Source organism: Drosophila nasuta, chromosome X, assembly GCF_023558535.2.
Source record: "Drosophila nasuta strain 15112-1781.00 chromosome X, ASM2355853v1, whole genome shotgun sequence".
NCBI classification, from domain to species: Eukaryota; Metazoa; Arthropoda; class Insecta; order Diptera; family Drosophilidae; genus Drosophila; species Drosophila nasuta.
The window spans coordinates 9,516,531-9,529,499 of NC_083459.1; the positions used below are offsets into that span (position 1 = coordinate 9,516,531).

The window sequence follows — 12,969 nt, forward strand, 5'->3', positions numbered from 1 at the left end:
TTAGTTTAGTAACATTAGGAAGGAAATCACAAAAAAAGATTATTTCATTATAGAGGGAAGAATTCAGGACACACAAAGTTAGTGTTTGCCAGATATAGAAATTATATCGGTGTTGGCTTTTAATGCAGGGTTGCCATAAAGTTTCTCGTTTAGAATAAGGTATAATAATATAATATTAAAGTTTATGGCATAATATTTTACCTTAGCACATCTTTTAAATCATTCTATATTGCTCTTCAAATATCTTTTGTTCTGTTTGTTGAATTTATACCAAAATTGCAGGGTATACTAAGAGTCTATTTGACAGTAAAGTACAGAACAAGTTTCCTAGAGCGCTTTTAGATCACATAGCGCTATTGCGACATTGAAGAAATGAGATTCTCCTTATTCGAATTAAAAGATTTATTGAGATTAAAAAATCCGCCCCTTAGACTTTCAGTTTTAAAGCATAGATTGTATGTTGAACTCTACATTGCAACTTTCGAATATTTGCATATATACATAATTGTCTTTTAAAAATATATAAGTTGTTCAGGATTCATCCAAAATTCAAAGTAATCTCGACTCACATAGAGCGCCTAGCTCTGATAGTCTCAGTTCATGCATATGAAGAGACAAATCAGATATGTATATGTAAGTGTTCATATACATATACTTGCTATGTCGCATCAACATACTTTCATTTATAGTGTACATACCATATGTACATATATACTTTAAAAGAATCGGATATGTCTTCTTCTGTCTATATTTACAATCTATAATATACTTTTTGTATAAAAAACACACTTCCCGGAAATAGGTTTTACGTTTACGTGGCACTTAATATTAGTTCCTACCTAACCTTATCGGACACAGACCTTCTCCAGTTATTGATACCAAGAGTGTTCATGGATTCATTTACTTAGTCTAGTTGCTTTTGGTAATAACAGCTCCAAGACAGACTAACTGCTTAACGGGATCACGTTTACATTTTTGTGTATGGTTCCTTATTACTTACGGAATTATGTTCAATTCAAGTTATCCAGTTGATATTAGCTTTTGATTATACAAGCTTTAAAGTTCCAAGTTCCACAGAATCCAAATCAAGCCTTTTGCCTGCTTTATCCCATGATAAAACAGTTAAAAAAAAAACAAACATTGCAATTTTTGTATGTGGGTGAAAAATTCTATTTTTCGACCGTAAAAATACAGGTTTAGTTTATTTTTATTCATATTTTGTATTCACATGTAAGATAATTTCGTAATTTTGAGTGCATGCCGCACAGAGGCAGAGGCAGAGGAAGCAACGGCAACGACAATATCCAACATCAACGACATTGTTGTGGTTGTTTTGAAAACAAGGCCTGCATTCTCCCTTTTCCTCGTCAGACGTTTCACGTGCGTGCTGCTCCAGTTCGACTGGAGTTGTCACAACAGTCTTGCCCTTTCAACTCGCCTGTCTGTGCAATAACTGAGCTATTTTGTAAGTGTGTGTGTGTGTGTGTGTCTGTGTTGGTGTGTGGAAAAGGAGTGTGTTGTGTTCTATCGAATCTAAATAAAAACGGCAACAACTCTTCTAATTCGTTGGTGACAATCTTTGTCGTGTAGTATTGTGTTCTGTGTTGATTGGTTTCATTTTTGTTTTGTTCTTTTTGAAGGGGGAGAAAGGGACAATACGTTTAGATTGATGGGGTGGGGCACTCGAAGTGTTTAGCTGCAGCAGCTGGCTGGTGTGGGGTCCAAGCCAGAGCGCTTGGTGATGCTCAGACGTGTAAACTCCTCCGCGGTGGTTGGGTGGATGCCCACCGTGTTCATCAGCGTGGGAATGGTCAAGCCAGACTTGAGTGCGGCCGCAAAGCCCTGGATAACCTCACCGGCCACGGGGCCCAGATAGTGCAGGCCATAGACACGCTGCTCGCCAGAGCGTTGGGCCACTGCCTTCACATAGCAATAGCGCACGCTTTTCTGGGGAATGAAGAACTCCGTGGGCTTGTAGTAGCCGTGGAACACTTCGATTTCATCGGCACCGTGCGCCTTAACGGCATCCTCCTCGCTCAGGCCGACGCAGGCATACTCAAGGGGCGTAAACACAGTGGTTGCCACATCGGCATAGTCCATGCGCAGATCAGAGTCGCCGTAGAGACGACGCGCCAGCAGGCGACCGGCCAACACAGCGACGGGGGTCAGCTCGGGCTTGCCATAGATAATATCACCAACAGCATAGATGTGGGGCACATTGGTTGTCTCTTCGCTGTCCACGGGAATCTTGTCCTTTGCACCAAGACGCCGGCATTCTGCAGATTGAGATCCTCGACAAGACCCTTGCGGCCAATGGCCCACAGCACCGTATCGAAGACATCGCTGGCCACCTCGCCAGTCTCTGTGTTCTCGTACTTGACCAACAGGCGGCCATCGGCTTGCTTCTCCACGGACAGAGGCACGGTTTTGTGCAAGAATGGGATGCCACGTTCCTCCATGGAGGCGGCAACCAGACCGGCCATTTGCTGATCGAAGCCACGCAGCACAATCGAACGGACCATCACAGTGGGCTCATAGCCCAGACCCTTCAGGAAGCCAGCGCACTCCAGGCCGATGTCTGCAACGAGTTATAAGGTTATCATTAACAATTGTATTCTGAGTGTTGGGGTTTAGGGGTGAAACTTACAGCCAGCGCCCACGACAAGTGTCTTGCCGGGCTCGTGGTCCAGACTGAAGATATCATCGCTGGTGATGCCATACTCAACGGCGCCGGGAATATTGGGGTAGCGTGGACGACCGCCCACAGCAATCACAAAGGTCTGGGCGGTGATTGTGCGATCGCCGCTCTTCAGTTTAGCGGACAGTGTGTGTGAGTCCACAAAGGAGCCCAAGCCATTGATGTACTCCACTTTCCTATAACACAATTCAAATTAAATTAGTTGAGTGACTCTCCTTAAAGAAGGCAACTTTTCAAATACTTACTTGTCACGCATATCGATGCGAGTCACCCAGTTGACAGACTTGATGTGATTTTGCACCGAGGTGACCAGTTTGTTCCAATCGGGCTTGATCTTCTCATCCACATTCCAGCCATAAGCGGCAGCCTCATGCACAGACTCGCCCAGCAGCGAAGCCTGATGCATCAGCTTCTTTGGTATGCAACCGACATTGACACAGGTGCCGCCAATACCCCATTTGGTACCCGTTGGCGTCGGCTTGACAAAGTCCAGGCAGGCAACACGAGCGCCATTGGCCACAGCCTCCTTGGCGCAGGCCAAGCCACCGGAACCGCCACCAATCACAACCAGATCGTAATCATAGTTACCTGCGAATAGGCAAAGAACACAAATAGGAATTAAAATCAATGCAAGTCGAAAGCGTTATTCAATTCTGTGCTGCTTGATGCTTGAGGATGCTACCCTGCTCCATTTGGGGACGCAATCGTATGTCCAAATAGGCGGAACGATAAATGCTGCGACCCTGCGAGGGCTGCTTATCAGCCAGCGAAGCGGGCACAAACTCGAACAGATGCATTTGGCCAGCAACTTGCGCCACAACTCTTCAAATATCTTTTGTTCTGTTTGTTGAATTTATACCAAAATTGCAGGGTATACTAAGAGTCTATTTGACAGTAAAGTACAGAACAAGTTTCCTAGAGCGCTTTTAGATCACATAGCGCTATTGCGACATTGAAGAAATGAGATTCTCCTTATTCGAATTAAAAGATTTATTGAGATTAAAAAATCCGCCCCTTAGACTTTCAGTTTTAAAGCATAGATTGTATGTTGAACTCTACATTGCAACTTTCGAATATTTGCATATATACATAATTGTCTTTTAAAAATATATAAGTTGTTCAGGATTCATCCAAAATTCAAAGTAATCTCGACTCACATAGAGCGCCTAGCTCTGATAGTCTCAGTTCATGCATATGAAGAGACAAATCAGATATGTATATGTAAGTGTTCATATACATATACTTGCTATGTCGCATCAACATACTTTCATTTATAGTGTACATACCATATGTACATATATACTTTAAAGAATCGGATATGTCTTCTTCTGTCTATATTTACAATCTATAATATACTTTTTTGTATAAAAAAACACACTTCCCGGAAATAGGTTTTTACGTTTACGTGGCACTTAATATTAGTTCCTACCTAACCTTATCGGACACAGACCTTCTCCAGTTATTGATACCAAGAGTGTTCATGGATTCATTTACTTAGTCTAGTTGCTTTTGGTAATAACAGCTCCAAGACAGACTAACTGCTTAACGGGATCACGTTTACATTTTTGTGTATGGTTCCTTATTACTTACGGAATTATGTTCAATTCAAGTTATCCAGTTGATATTAGCTTTTGATTATACAAGCTTTAAAGTTCCAAGTTCCACAGAATCCAAATCAAGCCTTTTGCCTGCTTTATCCCATGATAAAACAGTTAAAAAAAAAACAAACATTGCAATTTTTGTATGTGGGTGAAAAATTCTATTTTTCGACCGTAAAAATACAGGTTTAGTTTATTTTTATTCATATTTTGTATTCACATGTAAGATAATTTCGTAATTTTGAGTGCATGCCGCACAGAGGCAGAGGCAGAGGAAGCAACGGCAACGACAATATCCAACATCAACGACATTGTTGTGGTTGTTTTGAAAACAAGGCCTGCATTCTCCCTTTTCCTCGTCAGACGTTTCACGTGCGTGCTGCTCCAGTTCGACTGGAGTTGTCACAACAGTCTTGCCCTTTCAACTCGCCTGTCTGTGCAATAACTGAGCTATTTTGTAAGTGTGTGTGTGTGTGTGTGTCTGTGTTGGTGTGTGGAAAAGGAGTGTGTTGTGTTCTATCGAATCTAAATAAAAACGGCAACAACTCTTCTAATTCGTTGGTGACAATCTTTGTCGTGTAGTATTGTGTTCTGTGTTGATTGGTTTCATTTTTGTTTTGTTCTTTTTGAAGGGGGAGAAAGGGACAATACGTTTAGATTGATGGGGTGGGGCACTCGAAGTGTTTAGCTGCAGCAGCTGGCTGGTGTGGGGTCCAAGCCAGAGCGCTTGGTGATGCTCAGACGTGTAAACTCCTCCGCGGTGGTTGGGTGGATGCCCACCGTGTTCATCAGCGTGGGAATGGTCAAGCCAGACTTGAGTGCGGCCGCAAAGCCCTGGATAACCTCACCGGCCACGGGGCCCAGATAGTGCAGGCCATAGACACGCTGCTCGCCAGAGCGTTGGGCCACTGCCTTCACATAGCAATAGCGCACGCTTTTCTGGGGAATGAAGAACTCCGTGGGCTTGTAGTAGCCGTGGAACACTTCGATTTCATCGGCACCGTGCGCCTTAACGGCATCCTCCTCGCTCAGGCCGACGCAGGCATACTCAAGGGGCGTAAACACAGTGGTTGCCACATCGGCATAGTCCATGCGCAGATCAGAGTCGCCGTAGAGACGACGCGCCAGCAGGCGACCGGCCAACACAGCGACGGGGGTCAGCTCGGGCTTGCCATAGATAATATCACCAACAGCATAGATGTGGGGCACATTGGTTGTCTCTTCGCTGTCCACGGGAATCTTGTCCTTTTGCACCAAGACGCCGGCATTCTGCAGATTGAGATCCTCGACAAGACCCTTGCGGCCAATGGCCCACAGCACCGTATCGAAGACATCGCTGGCCACCTCGCCAGTCTCTGTGTTCTCGTACTTGACCAACAGGCGGCCATCGGCTTGCTTCTCCACGGACAGAGGCACGGTTTTGTGCAAGAATGGGATGCCACGTTCCTCCATGGAGGCGGCAACCAGACCGGCCATTTGCTGATCGAAGCCACGCAGCACAATCGAACGGACCATCACAGTGGGCTCATAGCCCAGACCCTTCAGGAAGCCAGCGCACTCCAGGCCGATGTCTGCAACGAGTTATAAGGTTATCATTAACAATTGTATTCTGAGTGTTGGGGTTTAGGGGTGAAACTTACAGCCAGCGCCCACGACAAGTGTCTTGCCGGGCTCGTGGTCCAGACTGAAGATATCATCGCTGGTGATGCCATACTCAACGGCGCCGGGAATATTGGGGTAGCGTGGACGACCGCCCACAGCAATCACAAAGGTCTGGGCGGTGATTGTGCGATCGCCGCTCTTCAGTTTAGCGGACAGTGTGTGTGAGTCCACAAAGGAGCCCAAGCCATTGATGTACTCCACTTTCCTATAACACAATTCAAATTAAATTAGTTGAGTGACTCTCCTTAAAGAAGGCAACTTTTCAAATACTTACTTGTCACGCATATCGATGCGAGTCACCCAGTTGACAGACTTGATGTGATTTTGCACCGAGGTGACCAGTTTGTTCCAATCGGGCTTGATCTTCTCATCCACATTCCAGCCATAAGCGGCAGCCTCATGCACAGACTCGCCCAGCAGCGAAGCCTGATGCATCAGCTTCTTTGGTATGCAACCGACATTGACACAGGTGCCGCCAATACCCCATTTGGTACCCGTTGGCGTCGGCTTGACAAAGTCCAGGCAGGCAACACGAGCGCCATTGGCCACAGCCTCCTTGGCGCAGGCCAAGCCACCGGAACCGCCACCAATCACAACCAGATCGTAATCATAGTTACCTGCGAATAGGCAAAGAACACAAATAGGAATTAAAATCAATGCAAGTCGAAAGCGTTATTCAATTCTGTGCTGCTTGATGCTTGAGGATGCTACCCTGCTCCATTTGGGGACGCAATCGTATGTCCAAATAGGCGGAACGATAAATGCTGCGACCCTGCGAGGGCTGCTTATCAGCCAGCGAAGCGGGCACAAACTCGAACAGATGCATTTGGCCAGCAACTTGCGCCACAACTGAGGCTTCTCGCGGCACGCCTTCTTCTTGTTGTCCTAGCACTCGACAACGACGACGATGTTGTCAATGTTGTCGTTGTAGTTGGTAACAATTGAACATGTGTGTCGCTGTGCAAATCAAACTGGAGCAATCATCTGAGCCCCGCCTTGACTGGTGGTTTGCTTTGACCCAATACGCTTGCCATGGTTACGATTTTCTACTGATGGCACGACGATTATACGAAGTTTTTTGGGTGTTGGATTACACATACTATGTATAGTAGTTGGGGAGGGTTGAGCAAAGAGCAGCGGAGAGCAACACCTGAGGCGGAGCGCAATTTCTCATGAAGCATGCAAACCTAATCAAATGTGCTTCACATCAAAGTCGGTATCAGAAAACCGTATTGTTGGAGCGTTAGTTGCGTCATTAGCCGAGAGTTTAGTTTAGGCATCTAATTATGACGCATTATAAGGGCAATTGATAAGCCAATTGCCAGCGATAGAGTGCGAATAGTTGGTTATTATTATAACAACAAACCACGAAACAACTAAGAGGGCAGCTACTGTAGAATGTGCTCGACGTTCAGATACTGGAGCTACACATTTCTAGAAATTCCACAAATATTTGGTGAGCAACCATAAAAGTGATTATAGTAACTGGCAAATTTATTATGCGATCGCAATCAATTAATAAGCATAATAATTGAGACTAGTTTAAGCTATTTGAGTGCCTGACTTGTAGATCTTAAAGACGACTGCACCAGTCTTACAATTATATACTTGAAGTAAACCTTGGTTAGTGGGCATAAAAAATCTAATAAATGGGGAACGGTCCAAAAGGGCCTTTTTTGAACCACATGGCACAGAAGGTTTGTCGCCGATAAGCGCAAATCTCAATTCGTAAAACTTAATTAAGGAAACCATAAACCACAAAAACAAAAAAAAAAAAACAGCCTTATCAACTTATTACGACCGCAAATGAATGCAAATAATTTGGGAGAGGATTGCGACAGAAATACAATGTGTCTATCGAATATCTAATAGTTAATATAGTTAGTTACTAAATTTTGCCTAATTACAATATATGTGTAATTGGATTAATTCGTAACTAGTTGACGATGACATTGCAATAAGCGATCTTTGTGATCCCTATGAAGGGCAAAGAACAAACAAGTCACGATGGCACTTTGCCATTCACGATGACGAAAGTGTTAATGAAGATCGTCATCATCATGATAATAATGACGATGACGGATGACGTAATCAATTGCCAGTACTACTAGATAAGCAATCAGGTGGGAGATGCGCTTTGTTTTGTGCTTGTGAAATACATATGTCAAGAAATTCTCGAATATTCATTAGTTCAAGTTAAATGCATATACATATTTCTGCCGAAACCGAAAATAATAATTGTTTATGGTATTTTTTTGTTAATATCTTACTTAGAATAGACTTGAAATGAATTGAACCTCTTAATTTTCAATGCTTTCCTGCAGTAATTTCCTACTTTTTAGACGGTAATCATTATAAAACCCAAAAATAATGATTATTTATCTATCACGTTTTTTCGCACACAATAAGGCTGAAGTGAGATTTGAAATCAGCAGACAGAAAGACAGACTGATAGGCAGACAGAGTGGGCAGCATAACAGTTAGAAAGTTGCTTTCAAACACACACTCTACGCACTACATGGGCTCTATTGCCTCGCCCACTTCCCCTTCCCCGACAACGAACATACATTGTTATGATCGTGACGGTGCGAATTTTTTGCCTATAGGTAAAATGTGTAATACAAGCAAAAGAGCCGGCAAAAGCCAAAATGAAATTCGATAAGTAAGACTCGCAGGTACGTGCGTAAAAGCGCGAGCCGCTTAACAACAGTTATTGCATAACAAACATACATACATATATATCTCTATGGATGTACAATGTGAGTATGCAAATATGTGCGTGTATGAGTGTGTTTGGGTTTGTATGTTGAGCAACAATAAAGTAACAAGAACAAGAGCAGCCATTGCGGTTTATCGCTCGCGTTGCCAACTGACTTTGCAAAATACTGATCGATTTACAGCTGAAACGCGATTGCGATGATTGCGACTCTCTGTCTGCACGCTTTGGGGCTTCACCTGCCTACTGCTGCTTCTTACCTCGAAGGGGCTTCACCTTGCGCACTGGCTGTTGATATTGAGCCTGTCGATCGCAATGGGGATGATTAAATGGCGGCACTCCAGTATCACTTGCCGAGCTGTCGAGCGAAGTGTGACCCTGCGGAATGTTGCGAGTATTGCGACCCCCCGATACTAAACTAGAGTTGCGATTGCCGCCCCGCTCAGCACCACCTTGATTTGTTGGTTTCATACTTGTTGTTGTTGCTAGATTTCTCCGTTGTTGTGATTTCGAATTCGTACTGAACGTGTAGTTGTAGTGTAAACTATGCGCAGCTGTTATTGGAGCAGCTGACGTAAATATCGTCGTGTGCTGGCGCAATAACGTTACGGAAAATCTCGAATTCCAAAGTGTCAGCGACATATTTTCGTTGAATTGATTTTACAGCACGTTCTTTTTTGCAGCACAAGATAGTTAAATACGATTTTCTATTATTATTGTTTTTTAATAAATTGTTTACTACTCTGCGCTGCGCGTTTCCAACAATGTGCAAAATATATTTGATGCAGACAGAGACGGAGAGGCAAGCATACAAAAAAAATACGCGACGTCGTCAAGCAAGCGCGGCAACACTTGGAACGATTTATTGGGAAAGCAGCGCTGACGCTCAACTACGTAACAGCGGCAGAGCGGTTGAATGCGAATGCGCGATGAAAAGAGAATGCGCGTTGAAGAAGTCGGCAGCAACAGAGTCGCCAAGTTAGCTTTCGTAGAAATGGAAACACGTTATGCTTAACAAAAGAAAATAATATAATCGGCATCATTAGCATATATACTTAACACAATAGAAATGCGCAACAGTTGGTTTTTTGGCAAGAGTTGCCACATGTTCTCAACTGATGTCATTCTGATTTTGCTCTCAGTTGGCAACTCTGTCAGCTGCCGTCGCCGGCCGCTGCTTGCTTTGCGCTTTGCTTTCAGCTCTTTTTGCTTCTTGTCTAATAATAATAAAAAGAAAAAGCGTGCAAAAAGCGAATACACGACGACGGCAACGTTTAGCGATAAACGCGCATTTAACGCACTCCACTCCAACCACAACCACATCGACGTTGCTCAAGGAGCAGACCAGCACAGTTAACAGTTAGCAAGTGTCAGTTGTAAAGCTTCCACTTTAACGTAACTTTTTTTTATTGTGTGTGCGTTCGCTCTGTGCTCAATTACTTAATCTCAAGTATAAATACACACACGATTAGATTTCGTGACGAAATTCGAGTGTTAAAAAAACTAGTGACAATCACAACAATTCAGTAGGAACGCAAACGGGAATAGGATGAAATCGATTTTGATAACCGGCTGCAATCGAGGCCTCGGCTTGGGCCTCGTCAAGGCGTTTAACTCGTTGCCGGAGCCGCCGCAGCATCTTTTTACCACCTGCCGCAATTTAGAGCAGGCCACAGTAAGTTATGACGCGCAATTATAATTACTACTAATATTACTACTCGATGATGAGTCATCCACGACCATTTTGTCAAAGACATCACATCACATCACATATCGAAACTACTCGAATATTTTAAAAGGTCAACACAAAAAATAACAATCCAGAAACGAGTGTGAGAGAGAAAAACTAAACTCACCTTTATCGACGGGCGCCATATTTTGCAGTTTGGGCAAGTGTTTTAGACTAACAAATAGGATCAGCAGATATTTCCAAATAATGCTAATTAATTTTCTTGTTTGGGATTCTGTTCAGTTTCTCCAGCCGCAGATGAAAAACACTCTCTTGTTATACGGAAGTGCAATAGAACACAGACACAAAAATAACAGTAAGCAGCACGTTAATTTTACTCCGCGTCACACTCTCGAACACTCGCACAGCGAACGCAAATGCGAAATAAGCGGTAAACTTTTTGCAATTGCTTTTATGTTTTCTGTCGGCTCACGACGCTTTGTTCGTTCATTCGTTCGTTCGCTCGTTCGCTTCCAGTTATGGAAAGCACAGCAGCGTGACCGCATCATAAAACTTCCACTAATATACTGTTTTACTTGGCGGAGTATATCAAATATGTTGCTATTTAAATAGTTTGGTTACATTTTATTAGTTTTAAATTGCTTTCTAAACAGAAATCAAATACAGTTTAGCACATTAGCACTAAGTGCTTACCAAAACTTGATTAACGAATTGACATTGTATAAGTGATCGCGAGTTCATTTTCAGAATATACCAAAAATTAACTTTTCGGTATTCTTCTTGGAAAAGCATAAAATAGACGCACTGAAGCACAGATTATGGCGCTATCGATAAATATCGATATTGAGGTCCTACAGTTGTTAGCGCATGATGAGTTTTGAATTTTTAAATATGTATCAGAATGTATTATAGCTCAAACGGTAAATGCTAGAAAACTGCAATCTTTATATGAAAACGTGGATCTCAAAGGGGCTGGGATTTATTTGCAATACTAATTGTAATCAACTAAAATCACTGATTAATTAAATTAATAAATGTTAATGTATGAATTTTTTAGGAGCTTACTGAACTGGCCAAAAAGCATTCGAACATACATGTGCTTGAGATTGGTAAGCAAATTCGTTTATTGATTTTGCACTTGACCTTTATAATGTGTTTGTTAAATGGCAGACCTAAAAAACTTTGACGACTATGACAAACTGGTGGGTCAAATTGCTGATGTTACCAAAGATGCTGGTCTCAACGTGCTCTTCAACAATGCTGGTGTTGCCACAAAGTCGGTGCGTCTTGGTGCCACCAAGCAGCAGGATCTGCTCGATACGCTTCAGACGAACACTGTGGCGCCCATAATGCTGAGCAAGGCCTGTTTGCCGCTCTTGAAGAAGGCCTCGCAGGCCAATGAGGAGCAAAAAATGGGCGTGGGACGGGCGGCCATCATCAATATGAGCTCAATACTTGGTTCGATACAGTCGAATGTGGAGGGCGGCATGTATGCGTATCGCACTTCGAAGGCTGCCCTAAATGCGGCCACCAAATCGATGAGTATCGATCTGCGTGACCAGAAGATACTCTGCATTAGCCTGCATCCGGGTTGGGTGCGCACGGACATGGGAGGTGGCAATGCGCCCCTTGATGTGACCACAAGCACCGACCAAATCGTTGAGACTATTTGCAAGTTGAATGAGTCTCACAACGGTGGCTTCTATCAATACGATGGTGCTCAACTGCCCTGGTAAGTGCAAAGCACACGTACTCATCTATGTATGAATGTATGTATGTATATACTGACTATACAAAGTATATATATTTTTGTTGAAGCTATGTATATTGTATATTTAGCTGGTGCTTATTAAAAAAAAAAAGAAAAATTCTAGAAATCAGAAATTTTGATATCGCCTCCTTGTCTAAAATCAAAGTGGTGGCTGCGGCTGTGGCTGCAGCGGTGGCTGATCCATTGGATATGCCACGCGTTTTCGCAGATCCAGTCGGGGTCTTCGGGAGTTGAGATTGCTGGCCGCTTCCGCAGAAATTGGTGGCGGATCGTTCCAGCCGGGTGTTAGTGAACCTATTGAAAAGAGAAATTCAATTCGGTCGCTCATACGTGGTGCATGTGGCTTTGTCAATCGATTTACCTGGAAAGGCGCCAGTGGGTGCAATGTTCTGGCCCATTGGTGGTGGCGGCTGCAGTGGCTGTTGTGTTCCCGTTGGTGGATGTGGCGCTTGCGTTGGCAGTTGGCTCATTTTGTAGGTTTTTGCGAAATTTATAATATTGTTTACCTGTTTCAAAATATTGTGTCAGCTGTTTAGAGCGCCAGCCTGCCAACCTAGCCAAAATTACTCTAGGAAATGAATTTTCTTATCGGTTTCTAAATAAAAAACGTCATGTGAGACAATATTTGCGCACCGCCAACTTCACGTCGGAGGCATTTTTGCGTGCAGCCAACTTCATGGACATGCTCTCGAAACGCGCTTTTCATTTGAATTTAAACGTTAATTTAATTAATTATCGCCATTCATAAATTTGGAATTTGTTGTAAAAGACAGTAAGATTGCTTATTTAAGCTAATAATGGAGAGGATAAAATATTAATAGGTTGCGCTTTAAA

General features: G+C 43.2%; 4 protein-coding genes across 5 annotated transcripts; 1 reads left to right on the top strand and 3 right to left on the bottom strand.

Annotated features, from left to right (window-relative positions):
- Positions 1-1,529: 1,529 nt before the first annotated feature.
- Positions 1,530-3,495, bottom strand: LOC132795503 (thioredoxin reductase 1, mitochondrial-like). Its single transcript, XM_060806242.1, is given in 5 exon segments — positions 1,530-2,258; positions 2,261-2,578; positions 2,648-2,874; positions 2,944-3,343; positions 3,381-3,495. Coding segments are annotated over 5 exon segments (1,626 nt in total). The 3' UTR covers positions 1,530-1,692.
- A 1,322-nt stretch (positions 3,496-4,817) lies between these two features.
- LOC132795207 (thioredoxin reductase 1, mitochondrial) lies at positions 4,818-10,785 on the bottom strand. 2 transcript variants are annotated; one of them, XM_060805793.1, is made up of 4 exons: positions 10,531-10,785; positions 6,233-6,575; positions 5,937-6,163; positions 4,818-5,867 (listed from the first exon to the last, which is right to left on the bottom strand). In XM_060805793.1, the coding sequence occupies exons 1-4, from the start codon at positions 10,547-10,549 to the stop codon at positions 4,981-4,983; spliced, it is 1,476 nt and encodes a 491-aa protein (XP_060661776.1). In that variant the 5' UTR covers positions 10,550-10,785; the 3' UTR covers positions 4,818-4,980. The 2 variants fall into 2 exon arrangements, with proteins under 2 accessions (XP_060661776.1, XP_060661775.1); XM_060805792.1 differs by lacking the exon at positions 10,531-10,785 and adding an exon at positions 9,148-9,407.
- LOC132795208 (C-signal) lies at positions 9,826-12,106 on the top strand. Its single transcript, XM_060805794.1, has 3 exons — positions 9,826-10,349; positions 11,422-11,473; positions 11,535-12,106. The coding sequence occupies exons 1-3, from the start codon at positions 10,224-10,226 to the stop codon at positions 12,098-12,100; spliced, it is 744 nt and encodes a 247-aa protein (XP_060661777.1). The 5' UTR covers positions 9,826-10,223; the 3' UTR covers positions 12,101-12,106.
- Positions 12,107-12,274: 168 nt separating this feature from the next.
- LOC132795209 (uncharacterized) lies at positions 12,275-12,703 on the bottom strand. The gene is made up of 2 exons (XM_060805796.1): positions 12,497-12,703; positions 12,275-12,429 (listed from the first exon to the last, which is right to left on the bottom strand). Exons 1-2 carry the CDS (start codon positions 12,603-12,605, stop codon positions 12,275-12,277), a joined length of 264 nt encoding a protein of 87 aa, XP_060661779.1. The 5' UTR covers positions 12,606-12,703.
- Positions 12,704-12,969: the final 266 nt, after the last annotated feature.